The 20395-nt window shown below is 41.1% G+C and overlaps 1 protein-coding gene across 3 annotated transcripts in view; it reads left to right on the forward strand.

Moving 5' to 3' along the window:
* The first annotated feature begins 147 nt into the window (after nucleotides 1–147).
* The window catches only part of LOC148673703 (protein unc-13 homolog B-like), a 256318-nt gene continuing 236070 nt past the window's right edge, over nucleotides 148–20395 (forward strand). For all 3 annotated transcript variants that reach the window (XM_088630487.1, XM_088630488.1, XM_088630490.1), the window contains exon 1: nucleotides 148–393. In XM_088630487.1, the coding sequence (XP_088486613.1) occupies nucleotides 372–393 (22 nt within the window). In that variant the 5' untranslated portion in view covers nucleotides 148–371. The remainder of the gene's footprint in view (nucleotides 394–20395) is intronic.

Here is a 20395-nt window from a genome sequence, read left to right on the forward strand (position 1 = left end):
ATTGGCCTTACTTTGACTAATGTCCGCCCCTGTCACTCATGTTTCATCTTTTAATGGCTACATCATATGTCAATCACTCCTATCCCGGTGCCGCCCCTTAGGGGTAGTTGTGCCTTAGGTGAGTCCCTTATAATATTCATCATGGCGTTGCGAGGCTGGGAGCTATTGCTCTCGACCTTTAGTGTGCAATCGTGTTGTCCGGTTTTTTTTCCTCTCCAGCGCGACTCATAGCAGCTCAAACTCCTAAAAAGCAACTAGAATAAGCACTCGCGATGCTGCAAGCGTTTGAAATTCATTATAGCTGAGGCGCTTTGTTCTATTTTAACTCTGCGAACTGCAACAGGATTTCTGTATTAGATCAAGCTCTGACTATGTCTTTACTCTGTGTGAGAGGTAAGGTTTTGCTTCACTTTTAAGTATTAAAGTTAGCTTTACTTATGCTCCCTGACAGTACAGACTGGGTTGTTCGTGCTTACTGCCAAATTGACAAACTGACTATCCGGCTGGATGCGAACTTTTGCGCTTGTGGTTTACTTGTTTTTAAAACGGTTTTCGGTGTGCTGATTTGTTCAGTCTGTTTTATGTCTAATTTTCCCATGACCATGTGTTTTTACAATAATTTTCAAAATGGGATTTGCTTCTCTTTTCACCCTGTTTTCTTGCATGTTGAAATGTGGTGATAATATACCCGCTGGGTCGGTTTGTTTTACAGTTCGTTCCGAGAACAGCCTATGACCCGCAGTTCTTAACGCGATGCTGACAGCAATGTAAAGACAGTATTTACCGTTATAATGGTTGTTAAACGCTGTATCTTCCAACACCTGTATTTAAGACCAGATATAATCTACATAGCATTATTAGGAACAGAAATACCGAAGGGAGTAATGTTTATAAGTTTTGATGTTTTTACACCAATAGGATCGGCTCCTTCCGATTCCTGCTTCGCTATAATGGAAATACATGTGTTCAGGAACTACTTTGTTAATAATGTGTGTGCTTTCTAGTGCTCAGTAACAGCACATTGTAAGGCGCTTAGCGTTACTGATTCGCAGTTTGTATCCACTGGGAGCTTTATAGGAAGGTGACGAAGGCGTTTTTGCTCCAGAACCTCGTTTGGCGCTGATGCTTTTATTGTTCCAGATTGCTAAAGTTGTCGAAAGTGAAGAATGGACAAAAAAAAATCGTGTACCCGCAAATGATAATGAGTAGTATTTGCTGTCGTGTATTCGAATACATTTTGTTTGATAGTAGCTTCGTTTTGGTTTGAATAACAATAGCCAGCGTCGGGCTTGGCCGCGTTATTGCAAAATATTGTGAGTTGAGGGACACAATGAGTTTCTCCGTGCAGTGGTGAAAAGTAATGTAAAAAAAGGTTGTAAACCAATTCGGAATTCTCTTACCAGATTCACGTGGCAGCGTATCACGGTATTATATCTCCGAAATGCTATGGTTCTTCGGAGAATGTTTGTCCTCCATGTCCGAGACATCTTCAGAGACCTGTAGTACACACGAGATTACCTCAAGCCCAAAGGATAAATCACGTTGTGGATCTCTTGCTAGTTCCTGTAGAGATGCGATAGTTAACGACATCCTTTATCTGACCAGAATGGGTGTAACTGGTGTATTGATGTAGCATTCTTCCTCTCTTTAGAGTTTTGTGTTGGGTGAATGGATGGTTTGGGCTGGACTATCATTGGTTTATGAAAATCTGGTCTGTTGTACAATGATAATTGTTGACCTAACCAGCCGTCTTGGTCCTGGAGGGCCAGAGTGATCTGTAGGTAACTAGCTCTGTCTGCAGGGAGATGAATGAGCTAGTTACTGGTTTAATTGTATCAATTGGTTTACCCTTCTGCCAGCTCTTCAGTTCCTCTGAAGAGTCGGGGTGTGAACCTCAGCCGCAGTGTGCCTAACCTCGTATTCCCCAATAAGTCAAAAGATGTAGCAGTTCTCACTTGTCTGTCTGACCTGTTTTGTCCTGGGACTGCTGCTACTGTATATAATGGCTGCCACAGGTCACCCAGCAGGGTGTCGCACTTTGAGGTGGCTACTCTCTTATAAGTAAAGTTTTGGGGCGTCCTTTGGAGGTAAAGGGTATATAAAAGCTATAGAAATTCAAGGAACTGTAATAAGTGGTTTGAAATCCCTAAAGTTCCAGTTCCTTTTGATCCTTCCCCAGTTATGACCCTGCAGTGGTTTCACTGGCCTCATGACTGACAGTCTTTCTAACGTTGTAGTAATTGACAGTGGGTTTCACATTTATACATGTATGTAGACTGTAGGTTTTTGTGTTGTGGCTGGTCCTCTTATTTTGCTTTCTTCTCCGTCTCATTGCCTATACGTAATTCAATAAGGATTTCTCCTAACTTTTTGAGTGGGATTCTGATACATTTGAGGGGGGTTTTAGCTGATTTAAACCCGATTCTAATGTCTAATTTCTGTGCTGATCTGCATTTATTGTAATGACTCCTTTGATGCTGTACCTAAGATTTGGAATTTGGAAACATTCCTGAGTTCTAAATTTCGATTCTTCATTTCACTCGGCTCATTTTTCCCCTTGTGTTTCTGCTGCATTGCACATGCATTCTGTTGACAGAAGTTCAGATGGTGAAGCTTGCATGTGTTGCTCTGTGTGCTGAGATTGGTGTGAAAGTATTTCTTATGGCTTTCTGTTTCTTCCATTAAAAAAAAAAGCTCAATCTCTTTCACAGTGCTGTGGCAAAGGTCCTGACCTGTTCAGGATCACATCAGGATTTTCCCTCAGTTTTGGAGTCTTTTCCCTTCTCCCTTTCCTACAGCTTTGGGTTTAAGACCTCGGCTTTCAGTCGAGCAGCTCTGTCTGCAAAAGATAAACTTTTACCTCTGATCTGCTCACACTTTTAAATCTAGCTTGCACAGGTGAGATCTTTGATGGCCTTACCTCTTGATTGTATATTAATTACTTCTACACCTGATTAGAACCAGGGATTTCAGATGAAATCTCACCACTTCTTGTTGGAGTGCAAAAGGTCACACACACACACACACACACACACACACACACACACACACACACACACACACACACACAGGCCATTTTTCCCAGAAGCCACTTAACCTAGCAGGATGTGTTTGAACGGTGGGTGGAAACCGTCATGAACATGGAGAAAACATACAAACTCCACGCAGATAGCACCCCAGGTCTATAATTGAGCCCAGGGCCCCAGCACTGTGAGGCAGAAATGCTAACCACTATGCCACCCGCAAGGATTTCCTTTGTACGTAACCATTTGCAGGGAAGGGGAAAAGAGAATTGTCCTGCGTGATGGACACTTGCTAGGAACGTTCGGCTGAACTTTTGTGCTCTGATAATCCGGTGTGGTTCACACATCATGTCTGACATTTTGTAGGATAAATAGAATAGTTTCATATACTCCCTCCCTTGTTACAGAAGGAAGTAGGGATTGAGGTCTCCAGCGCTTAGCACAGCTCTTGTATAGTAATGGCCTAGAAACCTGAAAAAGCCATACCTGAATATCAAGCTGCCCTGTTCTTTGCAGCTGTACACTGTGTACTCTCAACTTTCCATAGTGATGCATTATAAATATATTAAGATCTGGAAATAAAAATAGCACCGTAATTTCATTTAATTATGTTATTACTGGAATAAGGATTACCTTAAAATAACGTTTACACACTGTTATTTAATAGTTATCTTCAGTGTCATTTTGTTCTTGATGTTGAAATAAATCCATGCATCCTACTGTTATCTTTAATAATGGATTATACGAGTGGTTGTAATCTTGTAAATCCTGGTCATTGTATATGCTATGCTATGGGGAAATAAATTCAATAGTACAATAGCTTTTATAGTTCAGGTGGGAGCTGCGTCAGCATGCTTAGGCTACAAAGGTGTTGCCTTCTGTTGCACATCTGAAGAAGGCTCCACGGCCGAAACATTGTGTTTTCTTTCTTCTTTTTTTTCAGCACGGAATAAACCCCTATTACTTGTTCCTTAATAGCTTTTATAGTCCATTACTTTTGATTTGCTTATCTACAATCTCTTGTGGATAGAGGCTGTATTCTGTGGTAGATTCTGATTTGTTATGCAAAACAGACATTTTGTTCCAAGCAGTCCAGCATTGCTTCGCTTTAAGAACTTGTTGAATACAGCGGTTTGCCGTTTTGCTTACAAGGAAGATTTCATTTGTTCCCGTTCATCTTCGCTTTGAAAAAATGAGGTGCCATACAGATACTGTAACCGGAACTGTAAATGTTTAAATATGTGCATTATTTCAAAATAATTGACACCTTATAAATAACTTATTAAATTTTAGACATTGTGAGGTGTTCTGGTATGGTTTAATTAGCATTTTAATACCCAGTATGGAAATACTGCACACACTGGAGCCACTCCATATAATTCCTGACACGTCCTGTTGTATGAGAGAAGACAACAGGCCATTCTGTTTATTGACCGTCGTTTCTGTCATCATTTTAGTTTTCTATAATGATGTTTTTCATCGTATTTCATGCTGTAATGCAGCTCATGCAATATATTGTATAATATTGCATTTCAAAGGAAAGCTCAGAAAGTAACTTACAACGGCAGTTATTAAATATGATTTGTAAATCTCATCTAGTTCTAAGACAGAAATGTAGGAATCCTTACTTTGAAATAGCATTTATTGTAGGTGATTGGTGAAAAAGGGACATCTGGGCCCATTTGAAAAAGATCAAGCTCCAAAAGGCCTTGGATTAGTCCAAAAAAGATATGACCCTGAGCTACGAAAATGTGTTTATTCTCCCCCAACACCACCCCACCATGTTCTCTATGGTGTTGAGTGAATTTGAATGTGGGCTTGAACATCATGATGTTACAAGAGCGGTGGCTCTGTGGCTAAGGATCTTCGCCTGTGACTGGAAGGTTGCCGGTTCAAATCCCGCGGCCGGCAGAGGAATCCTACTCCGTTGGGCCCCTGAGCAAGGCCCTTAACCCCAACTGCTCCAGGGGCGCCGTACAATGGCAGACCCTGCGCTCTGACCCCAAGCTTCTCTCCCTGTCTGTGTCTCCATGGAGAAAAGCTGGGGTATGCAAAAAGACGAATTCCTAATGCAAGAAATTGTATAGGGCTAATAAAGAAACATTACATTACATTACAAAATCTCTCGGTATGTTGCACAACTGCATTTCTTCAAGTAGATGTCCTGCCAATCCTTTTAGCAGTGTCATCACAAGATGTGTAGCAAATGGGTGTGTTCCCTGGACTTAGATTTAGTTAGACTTATGGCATCACTGAAAAGGTTTTGACTGTATCAACACCTGCCCCCCACTTAGGCTTCTGCAAGTAAATTCTGCATTATATTCTTATGGGTTGTGTGTCACATGCATCTAATGTTTTGTGCTCAGCCTGTCGGATTCTGTGAGCAGTTACACTTGGCAAGGATTTGGAGCAGTTTTTTTTAACCGGTGCAATGATGACTCCAAGAACAGTAAATCCTTTAAGCATGGGACTAGCCTTGAGAGTGTCTTGTAATATTTACAGAGTATTTTCCAGCCCTGTGAGTTTTTAGGGCAGGTCAGATATAATGTTTTTGAATCATTCTGGGAGAAGTGTGAAGCAGCAGTGAGCTGCAAATGATAACATTTGTACCTTCACCATGATTTCATATAGTAAAGACAAAAAAAACTGTTTTTCTCTTTCCTACCTTGTCCTCTCCACCTTTTGGCTGTAATGCAGTGCATACAGATTATGTGAGAATAGATTATTCTGAAGAAAGTTTTCATAAATCATTCCCAATGGAGCTCCTGTGTTTTTACACCAAATCTGCCTGCTGGGTCACCCAATGCTACATTGGCGTGATTTGGGGGATAACTCCTGTTCACATAAATACACGAGTGATTGACGCTTGTTTGTACTCTCGTGTAAGACGCTGTTAATGTGTTGCTATGGCGCCAAGCCTCATAAACACTGTTGCCAAACATATTCTTTGTTCCTGTTGATGACTATTTAAATATCAGTATTGTAACGTGACATAGAAGACTTTGTTTTCCCAATAGGCCACAAGAGAGTTTAAGACCCTGCTGGTGTTATGATTGGCTTAGTTACACAAAGTGAGAGCTCACCAGGCACAAAGCCATTCCCCAGTGAGACCTGAGGGGACGGCAGGCGTCTTCCAGATTCAAGCTTGATTGGATTCAGCATGTACTGTAGATCCAAGGAACAATGAGGCAATGATGAGCCTATTCTTTAGGGTCCCGAAAGCAAATTGCGTATGAATAATGAGTAGTTGGGGTGGGGGGGCATGGTGGGTTTGATGTTTTAATGCTGCTATCTTGCAGCTCTTGGTTCCTGGGTTTGTTTCTAGCCTGGGACACTTCTTTCTGGAGTTCGAATGTTTTCAATGGGTGCTACAGTCTCCTTCATCTTTCCCAATACTGGCCAATGGTTTGGTGTCCCATCTAGGAGGTAGTCCAACTTTGTGCCCCCTGCTTTAAGAATGGGCTCCACCCTTACTGAGAATGAGGTTTACTGGAAACCTGTAGAATGGGTGGTATTCACTGCAGGGGAGTAACTCTTCATGTTATGGCAATATCATCTGCAAAGCAAAATGGATGCGTGTTCCTTTCAGTATATCTTGTAGGTCATGTGAGGAATTAAGAAGCATTTTCTTGACTTCATACAGTAAAATATTGTGTGTTCTGTTTGTTACAGCGGTGCACAGAGTCTAAGGTACAGCTTTGTTGCTGTGTCAGAACAAAGCTGCTCTTGTAGAGTACTGGATACTTTTTCACTCACAGTCTCATATTAAAACTGGTCCTCTGGCATCGCACACATTTGCTCGTTTTGTTTTAGCACCTCACTCCTCCCTCTCAGCCTTTCTACAGAGCTTTCAGTTTTAAACACATCTCAGATCACTTTTTTTATGCGTCTCCTCTGCGGATCACTTCATATTTTATTCCTGTGAAATTCCCATTATTCCACTTACTTTGACCTTTAAACACTTAGGACCTGCTATTCAAGACTTGTTCAGAAAAAGTGAAGGAGCACTGAATTTTTCCAACTTGATTGAGAATATGTAAGTGTGATAAACCCGTCTGTGTGATGGACAGTACAGATTTGAAATCTTGAAAGAAATTCTGCTAAAGTGCCTTTGAGAGAGAATAAAGTCTGGGGTGTCAGTGACCGCTGTACTCAATAGCACATCACAGGTGTGTCTGCCTTCAATCTCCATGGGAGATTCTTCAAGACACAGGCATTTATATAAAACAGATTAGAAGGGAAGCAGTTTACTTTTAGGCAGGGCTTTACCCCTTATGTGGATCGTAATGTGGTGTTCATCCAAGTTGTTCAATAGTTCTTTGTAGAAATAATACAATATAATTGAAAGCAACAGTAGAGCAATCCGAAGCTGAAAGCTTTGATTTGATTTGTAAAAGTAAGCTAAAAGACACACTACTTCAAAAGCACTGCCGTTCCGGTGCCTGAGTTATATGATTAAATATTACATTTAATGGAAATGAAGATAGCTTTGGAAATGATTAATGCCTAATCAGACAGAGGGACTGATGTCATCACAGGATATGGAAAAATAAATATTAATGGATGAATATTTAGGTACAGTAACGAGTTCTTTCCAGTCTAAAAGCCTTTGAAGCCAGACTTCACGTCTTAGTAGATGTTGGTTGTTATTGTTTAAAAATAGATACAATTATTGATCTTTATGCGGCTTAGGAGTGAATAGTTCATATGTGACGGAGTGCACCTGTTGAACCAGTCATTTAAAAAGATAGCTTTAGCTAAGAACCCTCATTCTTAAGAATAAAGAAACCTTTGACCCTTGATGTAATACTCGAGTTGAACTGGTAACCAGATTGAATATGCAGTGCATTTTTAACTGTGATTCTTATTTAAGAACAACTTAGGATTTCCATAGCGCTGTTTAATTTTAATGTGCAAGATTTTGTTCCCAGCTCTGATCTTGTCAACTCGCATTTTAACGCTGGCAGCAAGCGATAGAGGAAACCTTTTTTTTAACTTAAGTTCATATTAATTTGAAATGATTTAATTAAATACTGTAGTTATCTGTAGGATACCTTGTAGCACTAATGCACTGTTGCGTGAGTCCAATGTGGGCTTATTTATTAAGACCTCAATAGAGCTGTGCAGGGCCATGGGAGATCTTCAACTAAATCACACAGTAGAAATGGCGGAGGAGAGATTATCACTGAACTAGACTGGCACTAACACACCGTAAGAACCATGGTGCTTAGCCATGAGAAGGCACTGTTCTGTACATCACGCAGAGCGATTGACTGGTTTATGGGAACAGTGCCTTTGAGGTCTGGCTTGGATCGCTCAAGTGTGAGTGGTGGCAGAAGGTGCAGGAGGGCAGCAAGACTGCACCTGGCGAGGCGAGAGAGACCAGGGTGAAAAGATCATACAATGGCGGTGGTTATTCCTAAAAATAAAATATAATGAAGCATTTAGAATGGTGCTCAGTGGGGTTGATATTGATATTGGAAATTTGACTTCAGGTTTGGTCTGTGTTCAGGTTTTAAGTCAGAAGTTGGAAGTTGAGGAGCAAACTAAGTCTGGTAGAAGATGTTCAGTTCCATTCAAAATATTGTATTCATACTCAGGGGGCAATTTAAGCAGCAAGCAATGCAACGTGGAATACATAACAAATAAAGTTTTCTTAGGAGACTCAGGTCCTTTGGTGTGTGTGGAACACTGCTACACATTTTTTATGAATCAGTGGTGGCAGCGGCCATCTTCTACGCTGTGGTGTGCTGGGGCAGCAGCATCATGACAAAAGATGCAAATAGGCTCAATAAACTCATCAAGAAGGCTGGCTCTGTGTTGGGGCTGAGCCTTGACCCCATGGAGGTGGTGGCTGAGAGGAGAATGCTGACCATGCTCACAGCCATCATGAACAACACCTCTCATCCGCTTCATGGGACTGTTACTGGGCAGCGGAGCACATTTAGCAACAGACTGCTCCAGCTACGGTGTTCAAGGGAACGTTTCCGCAGGTCTTTCCTCCTGGCGGCTGTCAGGGTGTATAACGCTGCCCTTGGCTAGGACTTTTAGCCCTTCATTTGCTCCTCTATGGACAGCATGTTTACTCCATTGTACTTTTTGGACAATCAGTCTGTATAAACCTATGCACATTTTGCACATATTTTATTGTTTTTACAGTGACTATGATCAGCACATTTTGCACACACCTATGTATTTGTTTTTATTTATCTTGTTTGTCTTTTGTTTTATAACTATTCTGATGTCTGTTTTGCTTGTCTTGGGCTGGACTGCTGTAACACATCATTTTCCCTACGGGATTAATAAAGTATTATCTATCTAAAACAACTGTGTGTAAGAGGATATACACACATAAAAAATAACAACATACCAAAAATGATTGAAAGTAACAGCGTGTAATACTTAGTACATGAGCATTTGTAGAGGAGGCTCTATCCAATAGATATCGTATTAATAAAACTTGTTTACAGTCATTGTTTGCAAGCCCGATGGCCTCTAGAACCAAGTGAAATTTTCTTGTAATGGTCTTGCACTGTGGACAGTGAAAATATCTTCCTGAAGGCAAACGTTCAGAAGATTGATGAAGGAAGGCCTTCTTCAGCATCTGCTGGGCATAGAGCTGTGTCAGGGGTCTTAAAGGCTCACCAATGATTTTAGAGGTTTACGTCATTTTGTTGGCATTTTCTTTGTCTTTGTGACTGAGTGAAGTGAACAGATAAAAGAGTTAAAATACCTTGAACAGAAGAGCTATAAAATGTTGATAGAATTATTTTTTTTGGACTTCAAAGGGACTTCCGACCATATAAGCACTAATGGGATTTTTTCACATCATCAGTGTTCTCAGTGAACCTAGAGTAAGTTTATAGTCCACTACAGTGCCCAGATATTTGTAGCTGTGAACTATACCAACAGACTTGTCTTCATTGTGATTTTACGTTGGAACCAAAAGTAAAAATCGAAAGATATTCTGATAATGGTTGGGGACCAGAATGGAGCTTGGACAGAGAGCGCCTACTCTACAGTAACTTGTTAAATGCACTAACTAGTCATTGAGCTTATTTTTTTTCCTTCTGCATGTGTGTGTGTCAGAGCAACAAAGCCTGTCAGTTTGAGCGACAGCCCCTGAAATTTGCCTGCAAAAGGAAAGATTTTTAATCTTCCAGTCACTGGTATGCAGAGCCCTTATCTTCTGTCAGGCTGCAGTCTACGGAACAGAAATGTCCTTGAGAGATCATGACATCGGAGGACCTGACTAGAAGCAGCAGTCCCTGTGATCAGTGATTGGAATGAATTTATCACAACGAAGGAGAGAGGATTCATTGAATGTCTTCAGCTTTCACTTTCTCTGGCGAGCATTGAAAGTATTGCACACTCATGTTTGCAGAAGTCTTTCAAAAAGTCTTGTTACTAAATTCATTAACACTTAAGGAGTGCATTGGCCTCACAAAGAGAGAGGGAGCTGTGTATCGGGGTGTGTGCAGATGTGTGGCTAGGGAATTGTGATATTGGTTTCATGCAACAATTTTACATGGTACACGAGATGCTTGCGCTGTAATGGTAGAACTGCTTAAACACTTGTTATTTTCTGTCCACTTCGAGCTAATTTAAGATCACTATGTCTTGAAGTAATAAATCGGAGGAAGTGGGTGTGATGTCTCTACCTTTATACTACCATGTAGACAACTGATAACACTGAACAAAGCAGGCCTGAATGTATCTGGCTGTATATATGGGTGTTACTCAGGCAACTAATACTAACCATAATGCTTTTTATGGTTATGCCTTGCTATGTTAAAGAACCTAGAAAGTTCACCTGCTTTCCTTTACTCCAAACTCTTCCTTGGCAAGCATGTAGCCAACTTGAGGTGAACTCTTCTGATGGGCTTAAAGCGCAGGGACTGTACCTTGGCCTGCTGAGTCCAAGAGGTTTGATTCAAGACTGCAGCGCTTAAACAGCTTGGCTTGGCAAACTGAGCACTCCTGTTCTGCTTCAGTTGTTGATTTTTATATTTACCATGTTTATTTATTTTAATATGTTTTTTCGTGCTGTGCATGATCATTCTGTGGGCGCATTCGCGATTTCTTGTCTCAGTGCCCTTCAGTTCCTTTCAAAAAAATGTGAAGGACATGTTTTTTTTTTTTAAGGTGAATTTGTAGTTCTGTCTCCTTTAAAAGCCTGATATGGGTTTGTTCTTTGAACTGAATGTTGAATAATTATTATAAAATAATTTATATATATACCCTGAGGTTTTATCATCATGTCTTCTGTCATTGAACTTGGTAACTGTAAAGAATCATAGTTTGTTGTTGGGAAAATAATCTTCAAATTATGTAGTGACCGTTTCTGTAAATTAATTTTATAGAAAAAGTTAAATTTTTCTTCTCTGTATACCATAATAGTGTCTGTATCTTCGGGGAACTCATAAAGCATTTTGAAGGTTTGGTAATGAAGAAAGAAATAGTTAAGGAAGGTGAATGCCTGGCTGGTCACAGTTTTTCTGTTCAGGCTGCTTGATGTGTTTTTTATTATAGTATGTTTATCCTGCTCTATTTCACAGTAGTTCCATATTTCCTTTTGTGTGACAAATACACGAGGGTGAATGCAGTCCGAAACAAAATTCGAACATAAATCATACCAAATTGAGCTGCGGTTCATAACATCTGAAGTCAATGTATATCAGGTTCATGCCCTAAAACGTCTCTATAATGATACGCTGCTGAAATCAATTCTCTCAGTGTAGCCTACTCAGCCAGATAAGAAGGAGATGTTTTTGTTCTGGAATATTCTGACATTTCACGCCTCTTACTGTGTCAGTGGACACTAAACCGTCTCTTAAGAAATAAAGCTTTGGACTGTAAGCAGCGCTGGGCAAAACAACTTTTTTTTTTTAAGATGCTCCGCTTCTGTGCCAAAGTGTCACCTCAGGTGTCCCCTCAATTTATTTCAGCTCCTTGGAATATCCTGTGGGTGGCACGGTGGTGCAGTAGTGAGCATTGCTTCCTCGCAGTGCTGGGGTTTTGGGGTTCAGTTCTGGATTTGGGGTGCTATCTGTGTGGAGTTTGTATTTTTCTCCCCCTGTTCACGTGGGTTACCTCCCATAGTCTAAAGACATACTGGTAGGTTAACTGGCGTCTGGGGAAATTGGGCCTGGTGTTGGCGTATCTCTGTACCCAGTATGTCTGTGTGTGGATGGAATGGCTGGAAAATGAATGAATGGATGGATGGATTATCATTCTATTATAAGCTAAAGTTAGCAACAGAGATGCTGTAAATTGTTTTTTTTTAATATTTTTGCATGTCAAACCCTTTTAGGCTGTGTTCCCTACAAAATATCAGCTAATGAAGGGGGTATTAAAATGTTCAGGGATGGGGACATACTTTTCTGTTACAGAGCTAATTTTTGGTCTAGAGGCACGAGGTTGGCACCTTTACAAGGAATACTTGACATTAAAAAAAAAAAAAAGGACAGCGCAACCTGGAAGGTATCCCTTGATCCTTTGCCACGTTTTCGCTTTCTAAGAAAGCGTCTCTCACAACCTTTTTTTTTTCTCCTTTGCAAGTGTGTGGGCCCCCCTCTTGACCTTTGTGATGAGAAATACAGCACATAAAAAACTCTTGTTTACTTAAGTGCTTTTTTTTTTTTACCGGCAACTGTACAGACATTTCACTTCACTTCCTCATGCGTATCCTCCTCCATGGACACCGATAACCAGCGCCACAGATGGCATGCCCGCCTATGTGTGCTTGACGGGACCGTTTTCTTTTTCGATTTTCAGTGTAGCATGCTGTATGTTCTGGAGCGTAGTTATTATGCAGTGACCGTTCTAAATGTGCACTGGTCAATTCCCATGCAAGACTGCAAGTGATACACGGCATAGGAAAGGGTTGTGGGTCTTGTTTCTACTCGGCAAAGATTACAAACAGTGGGAGGACGTTATGCCCATTTAGCTTGTTTGGTTGCTGGTAGCGAATTGATCAGAATCTTGTCCAGCTTTTTCTTGAAACAGCTTCAATGGTACCGGCTCAATGCTTTGGATGCACAGTTTTGTTTTTTTACCATACTCCCACACCTCTGTTTGTAAGAAGTACCTCCTGCTCCCATCTTTAAAAACACTTTTCCTTAAGTTCCTTTTGTGTTTTACTGATTGGGAAGAACTGCAGGTCTACTGGGGGTCTACCGTACCTTGCCACTGAAAACCGTGTGGAAAACGTAGAATAACCAGGACAAACCTGTACTGTCTTCTGACTGGGAAGTGGACTGGTGTAGTTGTAACTATGGGGATGGCGCTGGATGTTGCCGAGAGCTCTTGTTAGGCAAGTGAGAATTTTGCTGTTTCACTAAACATCTGTTCCTGAATCAGCTGCTTTGTCGTCCCCCCCTTAATCTCCAAAATTAATATTAAAGCAATCGAACAGATGTGAATATAAAAAAAAATGTTATTCCTTTTCAATCTCACAGCAATTTTTAAAGTATAGTTCTGTTTAGATTAAAAGTCAAAAAATTTTTGACTTTTGACATAAGATTGTTTTCTTGACTTTGTTCCAATACAGGCGGTTCTTACAGAATGGCACATCCTTGAACATTTGCCCCCATTAAATTCTGTATTGGGATTAGTTTGACCCATTTTAGGAGAGGCAGTTATACTGAAGGGTACAAGTATAGGCCTGGAACAGAATCTGAGGAGGACTAGTAGTTGCTGTGCAGGTGTAATCTGCAGACGATCACTGTTTGAATAAGAAATTAATCAGTAGACTCATTAACGGCTAATTCCCAGGGAAGTTTGCTTTGGTGAGTCTTGTGGCTCTTTATCAGCAGCCAGGGGCCTATTGTTTGCCTATGAATATTGACTCGTCTCCATGGCAACGTTTTTTAAATGCAAGATGAGCAGTTTTGTTCCAGGTTTGTGGGAGCTGTTGTCCTCTTCTTTGAGAGCCTGCGTGTAGCAGTAATGCTCATCACAAGCTGCGCCGGAAAGCAAAGCTCCATTAGCAATAAAAGGTTGGAGTCGTATTCAGAGCATGGCATTAGACAAATTTTGATCATGAATCCCAAACATGATCTCCGTTCGGTTTTCTTTAGGCTTTTGTTGTCAAATTCCTGATTGCATGTGGTTTCATTTAGTGGACCTGTGGTGCTTCCTAACACACTCCTGTCTATTTCCAGAGATTGGAGAAGGCTTTTTTTTTGTTTGGAATGCTTTAAGTTGGCGGAAAATAAGTGGGCATGTTATAAATATGGTTAGAGCTATGCAGTAGGTGCCCTGTGGCATTACATTTAGTCTACTCATTGTGTTCATGATATTTTTATGATGTACTGTATCACAACTGTTCTTTAACCCCATAAAATCCCCTGGGGCCTAACAGTTTCCAGAGATAAATCCATACATTATTTTAGTCCTTGTCAAACGGCGGGTGTTTCTCTTCTGCCTTTTCTTTGTTTCATGGTGCTCTGGTCTGGGATTTCTCATATGCTGGTTGCTTTTTCCCCCCCTCTTCAGTGTTTTGAATGCTTTTTCATTGGCCAACAAGGATGCCGGTGTAACTCACAAGCCTGGGTTCGTCATAAATGATGCTCATTAAGCCAAGTTACTTTACATACCTTTACTATAATTTGTGCAAAATATACATCCCTTACCGGGAAGCTGATTATTACTTGTAAGTGAGCCCCCTCCTGACCCAGAGCTGATTCTGGAAACGTGGGCACAAGGTGGAAGTACACCTGGACGGGATACTAGTCCATTACGTGGAGTCAAGCACTCAGTCCTTACTTTAGAGACCCCAGTTGACCTAACCAGCATGTCTTCAGGAATGTGGAGGAACCCGAAACACCTGGGGAAAAACCCCCCAATGTGGATACAAGAGAGCATTCAAACACTACACAGGTTTCAAACCCAAGTGCCAAGAACTGTGAGGTAACAGTGCTCGCTGCCATACTGTGAACCCCTTTGAGCAAAACGTGAAAAGTGAGGAAACAGTGGCAGGATAGCAGTTAACAATATGAAGGTGATTAGTCTTTGGTAGTGGCGGACATTCCTGGAAATTCAGGTGTTTTTGACTAAGCAATAATAATAATAATTGCTTACACTTATATAGTGCTTTTCTGGACACTCCACTCAAAGCGCTTTACAGGTAATGGGGTCTCCCCTCCTGGATGATGCGACGGCAGCCATAGTGCGCCAGAACGCTCACCACACATCAGCTACTAGTGGGGAGGAGAGCAGAGAGTAATGAAGCCAATTCATAGAGGGGGATTATTAGGAGGCCATGATTGGTAAGGGCCAATGGGAAATTTGGCCAGGACGCCGGGGTTACACTCCCACTCTTTTCGAGAAACGCCCTGGGATTTTTAATGACCACAGAGAGTCAGGACCTCGGTTTTACGTCTCATCCGAAGGACAGCACCTGTTTACACTATAGTGTCCCCGTCACTATACTGGGGCACAGGGTGAGCGCCCCCTGCTGGCCCCACTAATACCTCTTCCAGCAGCAACCTTAGTTTTTCCCAGAAGGTCTCCCATCCAGTTACTGACCAGGCTCACACCTGCTTAGCTTCAGTGGGTTGCCAGTTGTGAGTTGCAGGGTGATATGGCTGCTGGCTGCAGTACAATGAGCACTGCATCAGGCAAGCTAGGACAAGTGTCTCCTCACAAATCTGAATGGGAGCCGAGCGGTGGGCTCCTGTTCCCATGACGATGCCATCAGGCGCTGCGGCTGGTCTAGCACTTGGCAGTGTGGGGAAGGAGAGGCAATGGAGTCGAGCCCCTGACTGGGCAAGGAGGGCTTCCCACAAGCACAACTTTCTCAGACGCAGTTTTAACATACTAGCATTTGTGAAAAAATGAACCAGATTATCTTTTCTTTTGATGAACTAAGGGGATTCCAGAGGCAAAAAAAGCAGTTAGAACTGTATGGAGAACTGTCTTATTTTAAAATGTCAGTCTGTTAATTAGCCACCTAGGGACAACACTTCAGCGTAGAAAGGGGAGCTTTTTTGTGTGTCATTTCAGTCCTGGCCTTTGTTTTGGCCTATGTTCCTAATTCCCCCCCTTGTTATGAGACTTTCCACTAGATCGGACACTTACCACTAGATTCTTCAATAGCTTCTATCCACAAGCAGTGCGATTGGCGGACACATTTAGCCATCCCCCTCGGACCACACCTACACCATCACCATCTACCTCTTTATGATTTCTTACTTGTTGCACGTCTCCAGTCACTGTAAACAATGCAGACATGTAAACATTCAAACTGTTTACTTGTACATTGTCTACTGTTTGTTTATTGTCTTGATGCATTGTCTGCACTTTGTGTTTTTACACTTGTTTTAAGAGACTTTCTGTAAGTAAGAATTCCATTGTACCAGTTACATATGGCAATAAAGTTCAAGTTGTATGTTTACTTTATTAACAATTAAAATATGAAATGCCTGTTTCTCGCTGGCACTTCTGGTGCAATGCCCATTCAATGTAGATATTCACGTTGCTGTCAGATCAGTTTTTCAGTCTTGAAATACGTTCTTGACTGAAACACTCCCTCAGATGCCTCTTTACCATGCTGCAAATCTTGTTGTAGTTTTACCTTGGGTTCATAATGGCGGTACAGTGCCATTGATTATGAAGTGACTCTTGTACTGTAGCTCCCATTGTATCTGGTTCCTAGCTCTGATCTCAATTACAGCACAGGGCCAATAACTACTCTGTGCTGCCCCTCAGATTGTCTATTCCCAGCCCTCACCTCAGACTGCTAGACCGTGCTATTTCTTCTGTCACTGTGCTTTGGCCTTATCCAAGATCCAAGATCACTTTATAGGCCATATACAATTTCTTGTATTAGGAATTTGTCTTTTCGCAGACCCCAGCTTGCTCTCCATGAGACACACAGACAGGGAGAGAAGCTTGGGGTTAGAGCGCAGGGTCAGCCAATTATTCAAGATTTGAGATTTTTATTTGCCATATACAACAAGTGTGTTGGAATGCTTACTCGTTCAGCTGTACCCAGTAACAGAAGAGAGAAAAAAAACTAGGCACAAAGGACAAACAGACATGGACAATAAATTTAGACAACAGACGTTATAATCCAGCCATGGCAGCACATAGTGCAATCAGTGCAATCAGTGCAGTACCTTAAAGTGCAGGTGCTAATTTGAGCTGTTGACTGCTTGGGGGAAGAAACTGTTTCTGAATCTATTGGTCAGTTTTCTGATATTGTGAGACCTCCTACTAGAACCCAGGGGTGAAAACAAATCGTGGCCAAGGTGAATTGGGTCCCAAAGTATTACACGGCGCCCCTGGAGCAGCTGGGGTTAAGGGCCTTGCTCAGGGGCCCAACGGAGTAGGATTCCTCTTCCGGCTGCAGGATACGAACCAGCAACCTTCCAGCCACAGGCGCAGATCCTTAGTCTATAGTGTTTCATAAGCTGGATCCACCTTGCTAACAATTCTCCTGATCGTCCAACATACAATAGAATCATACCTGTAACTACAATGACACAATTAACCACTGCTATACAGTAGATTATTGAGTAGCGGAGTTACAGGAAAGACTGATTATTGCTTTTATTTTATATGATGTTGAATCTATTTTGATTTTTGTCAGTCAATGTGTTTTATATTCCTTCCTTCTCATTCTTTTAGCCTCTCAAAGCTATGGAAATTATACGAAAATAAATCTGAATATTAAGAAAGACCGCAATACACTAATTTATTTTGTTTTGCTATTGCACAATAAACTGGGCATTTTGCAATTCAGGCTAATAAAAGGTGTTCCTGATTACAAAATGAATATATTACTTAATCCAGTACTATGATATTGGAAGCTGTGATGGAAAAGAGAAAAATGGAGGACAAAATATAACCAACATATGATCAAATCCCAAGTTGTGTAAAAATTGAATTGTTGATTTCGTACACTGTGGCCATCGTTTAGGTGCTATAAAAAAAACGAGTATGGCTTCTGTTATGTATTCCCTGTTTCGCTTTGCTTTGATAGCAGTACTTCCTAAAGTCCCAAAGAGAGAGAGGTTAAAGAGAAAAAAGTTTTGGTTTACCCTGCATAGGATGCAGACTGAAGGGAGTGTTGGTATAGGATCAGGACTGTGTACGGAGCCCCAGCTTATAACACATTTAATCGAGTCGTCTGATTGTTTGATCAGTAGTAGCTGGAGGAAGAACTTCAAAAACAGTGGTTGTTGACAGCCAGAGTAGAAAAATGCAGCACTACTTTCAATACTCTTTATACTTGTTGCTGTAATGGGCTGAGTCTGTAGTTAAGCCCGGTGTTAAATGTTTGGCACTGTTGATCTGTTACAGATGAAATCTCTTTCCACCTGCCTTTAAGTGCCTGTGGGTGGTTTTATACATTAAGCCTTTGAGGCCACTCCTTAGAAGGCCTATTTTAAAATATTGTGAGGAACTCTGTCCAGCTCTGCTGGCCTGTTGAGCACCACGGGATGGTTTTCTCTGCCTCTTGGTGTTTGTGTTTTGTGGTGCTAAGCCCTGCAGAGTGAGCGGGAGGCAGGGAGATTTGAGAGAGTAATCCCTTGGCCATCTGCTATCTAGAGCATGTTTGTTCCCAGCTCTGATTCCTGATAGTTTCAGAGTAAACACGGAACAATGGCTTTGTGATCCAGGAAATTCCAGCCTTGCACCAGCTGACCTGTTTCCTAGCGGCACAAACCCTTTACCTTGCATGGGTATAAAGTTTGAACCCAGTAACATTCCCTTGGACAGGCTCATGTATCATTTTTTTCTGTACTGTGGCACAATTGAAGAAAAAACGTACCAACCACAATGCTATTTGTAATCATCCATCCTTTCTTGCCAGATTTGGACGACTTTTTTGTGCATAGAAAAATAGAGATTTAAAAATAGTGCATGTGTGAAGGTGTGGTATTCGAGATTCATCGAAGGAATCAGTGTGGTGAGTGAGTGCCAGTCTGTGCATTAAACAGACAAGTGAGCGCTAAGTGTGAGAACTTGGCTCAGCTGTGGGACCTGAGGTGCTGTATCAGTGAACTACATCCATTATCATGTGACAAGATAATGTGGCTGTCCTAAGCTGCCAGTCCTGGCTCAGAGCTAGCAGTGACAGTCCTAATTTGCTATAACTGCCTGTTTGCAATTTGCCAGCAAACCACATTACTATTCATCAGTAGATCCCTTTCGGTCTGCTAGTTACAATGAGCTTCCTAGGTAAACCTGTATAGCAAAATAATTAAGACTGCTAACAGAGAAAGCCATGTGCATCACCAATTGCTTTAAAAAACACTCTGAAGCTGCAGAACATTATTTGTATTGCATATGTTTTGGTGACTAACAACAATATCAAAGAACATGTGCTCTAACTGCCCCTCTGAACATCACCCATGACTAAGACCTCCACTGTTTTACAGGAGCCTTTGAAATTCAATTTTGTGGAGAAAAAGAGTAATGTAAATTAGATCCCTTTTTAATCAAAGACCGAATTATTGGCAAGCTCCCAAATGCAAGATTAAAAGAACACTGATAAGTTCAAAGTGCAAGTACTTCATGAGATCAAGCAGCTGTCATCAGTGCAATTTCTCAAACATTTAGCTTTGTGAATAGTCCTTTCCTATGAAATTATGGTAGAAGAGCAGACTGTTCACAAAAAAGTGGTTGCATAATAACAAAATGCAGCATTGCTAGACATTGGATTACAATTATGCCATGATAAACTCTTATGAACTATTAATAACCTACGGCTTGCAATCCTGTTGCATTTACATGCTACATGTCAGTGAAAGTATTCCCTGTACAGTATATTGTTTCCATAGGCTTTAATTCTAGAATCTTAGGATGTCATTGGGTTTAGTCAGTATTCATATATGAAGACTAAAAAGTAAAGAAGGGTGCAGCTTTATGAAACTCCTCAATGTTTTTTTTTAGTAATGGACTCCAGTCTTATAGCTTGTACTGGGAGAAACTTTGAGTCCTGTTTGTGTTTAATCGTATGATACCAGATTGAGTTCTGACTGGGCCAAGTTGTTCAATTGTATTTTGCATCATGGGATTGTATTATGGTTATATACAGTATGTCTACATTATGAACTCTTGATGTGCAGGAGATATTCCCTGAAGACAGTAAAGGGTAGTTAATTCAGTTCAGCTATGCTTTACACTTGGGGAGTCTTTACATTTTTTTAACCTCTATCTAAGGATCTCAACAGAAAGTGGAAGGTTTCTAAAAGTTCAGTCTTTTCCATATATTAAATTATTTAGATAAAAGCTGTCAGTGGTTTGTCTATGGGCCCAGTTTTGTCATTGCATGACTTCCGAATTGAATGATGGGTCAAAGTGTAGTTTTTAAATGAAGGGTATGATATAGTATTATTTTAGTGATAGAGTTGCATGGT

Source organism: Lepisosteus platostomus, chromosome 4 (genome assembly GCF_059453375.1).
Source record: "Lepisosteus platostomus isolate fLepPlt1 chromosome 4, fLepPlt1.hap1, whole genome shotgun sequence".
In the NCBI taxonomy this organism is placed as follows: Eukaryota; Metazoa; Chordata; class Actinopteri; order Semionotiformes; family Lepisosteidae; genus Lepisosteus; species Lepisosteus platostomus.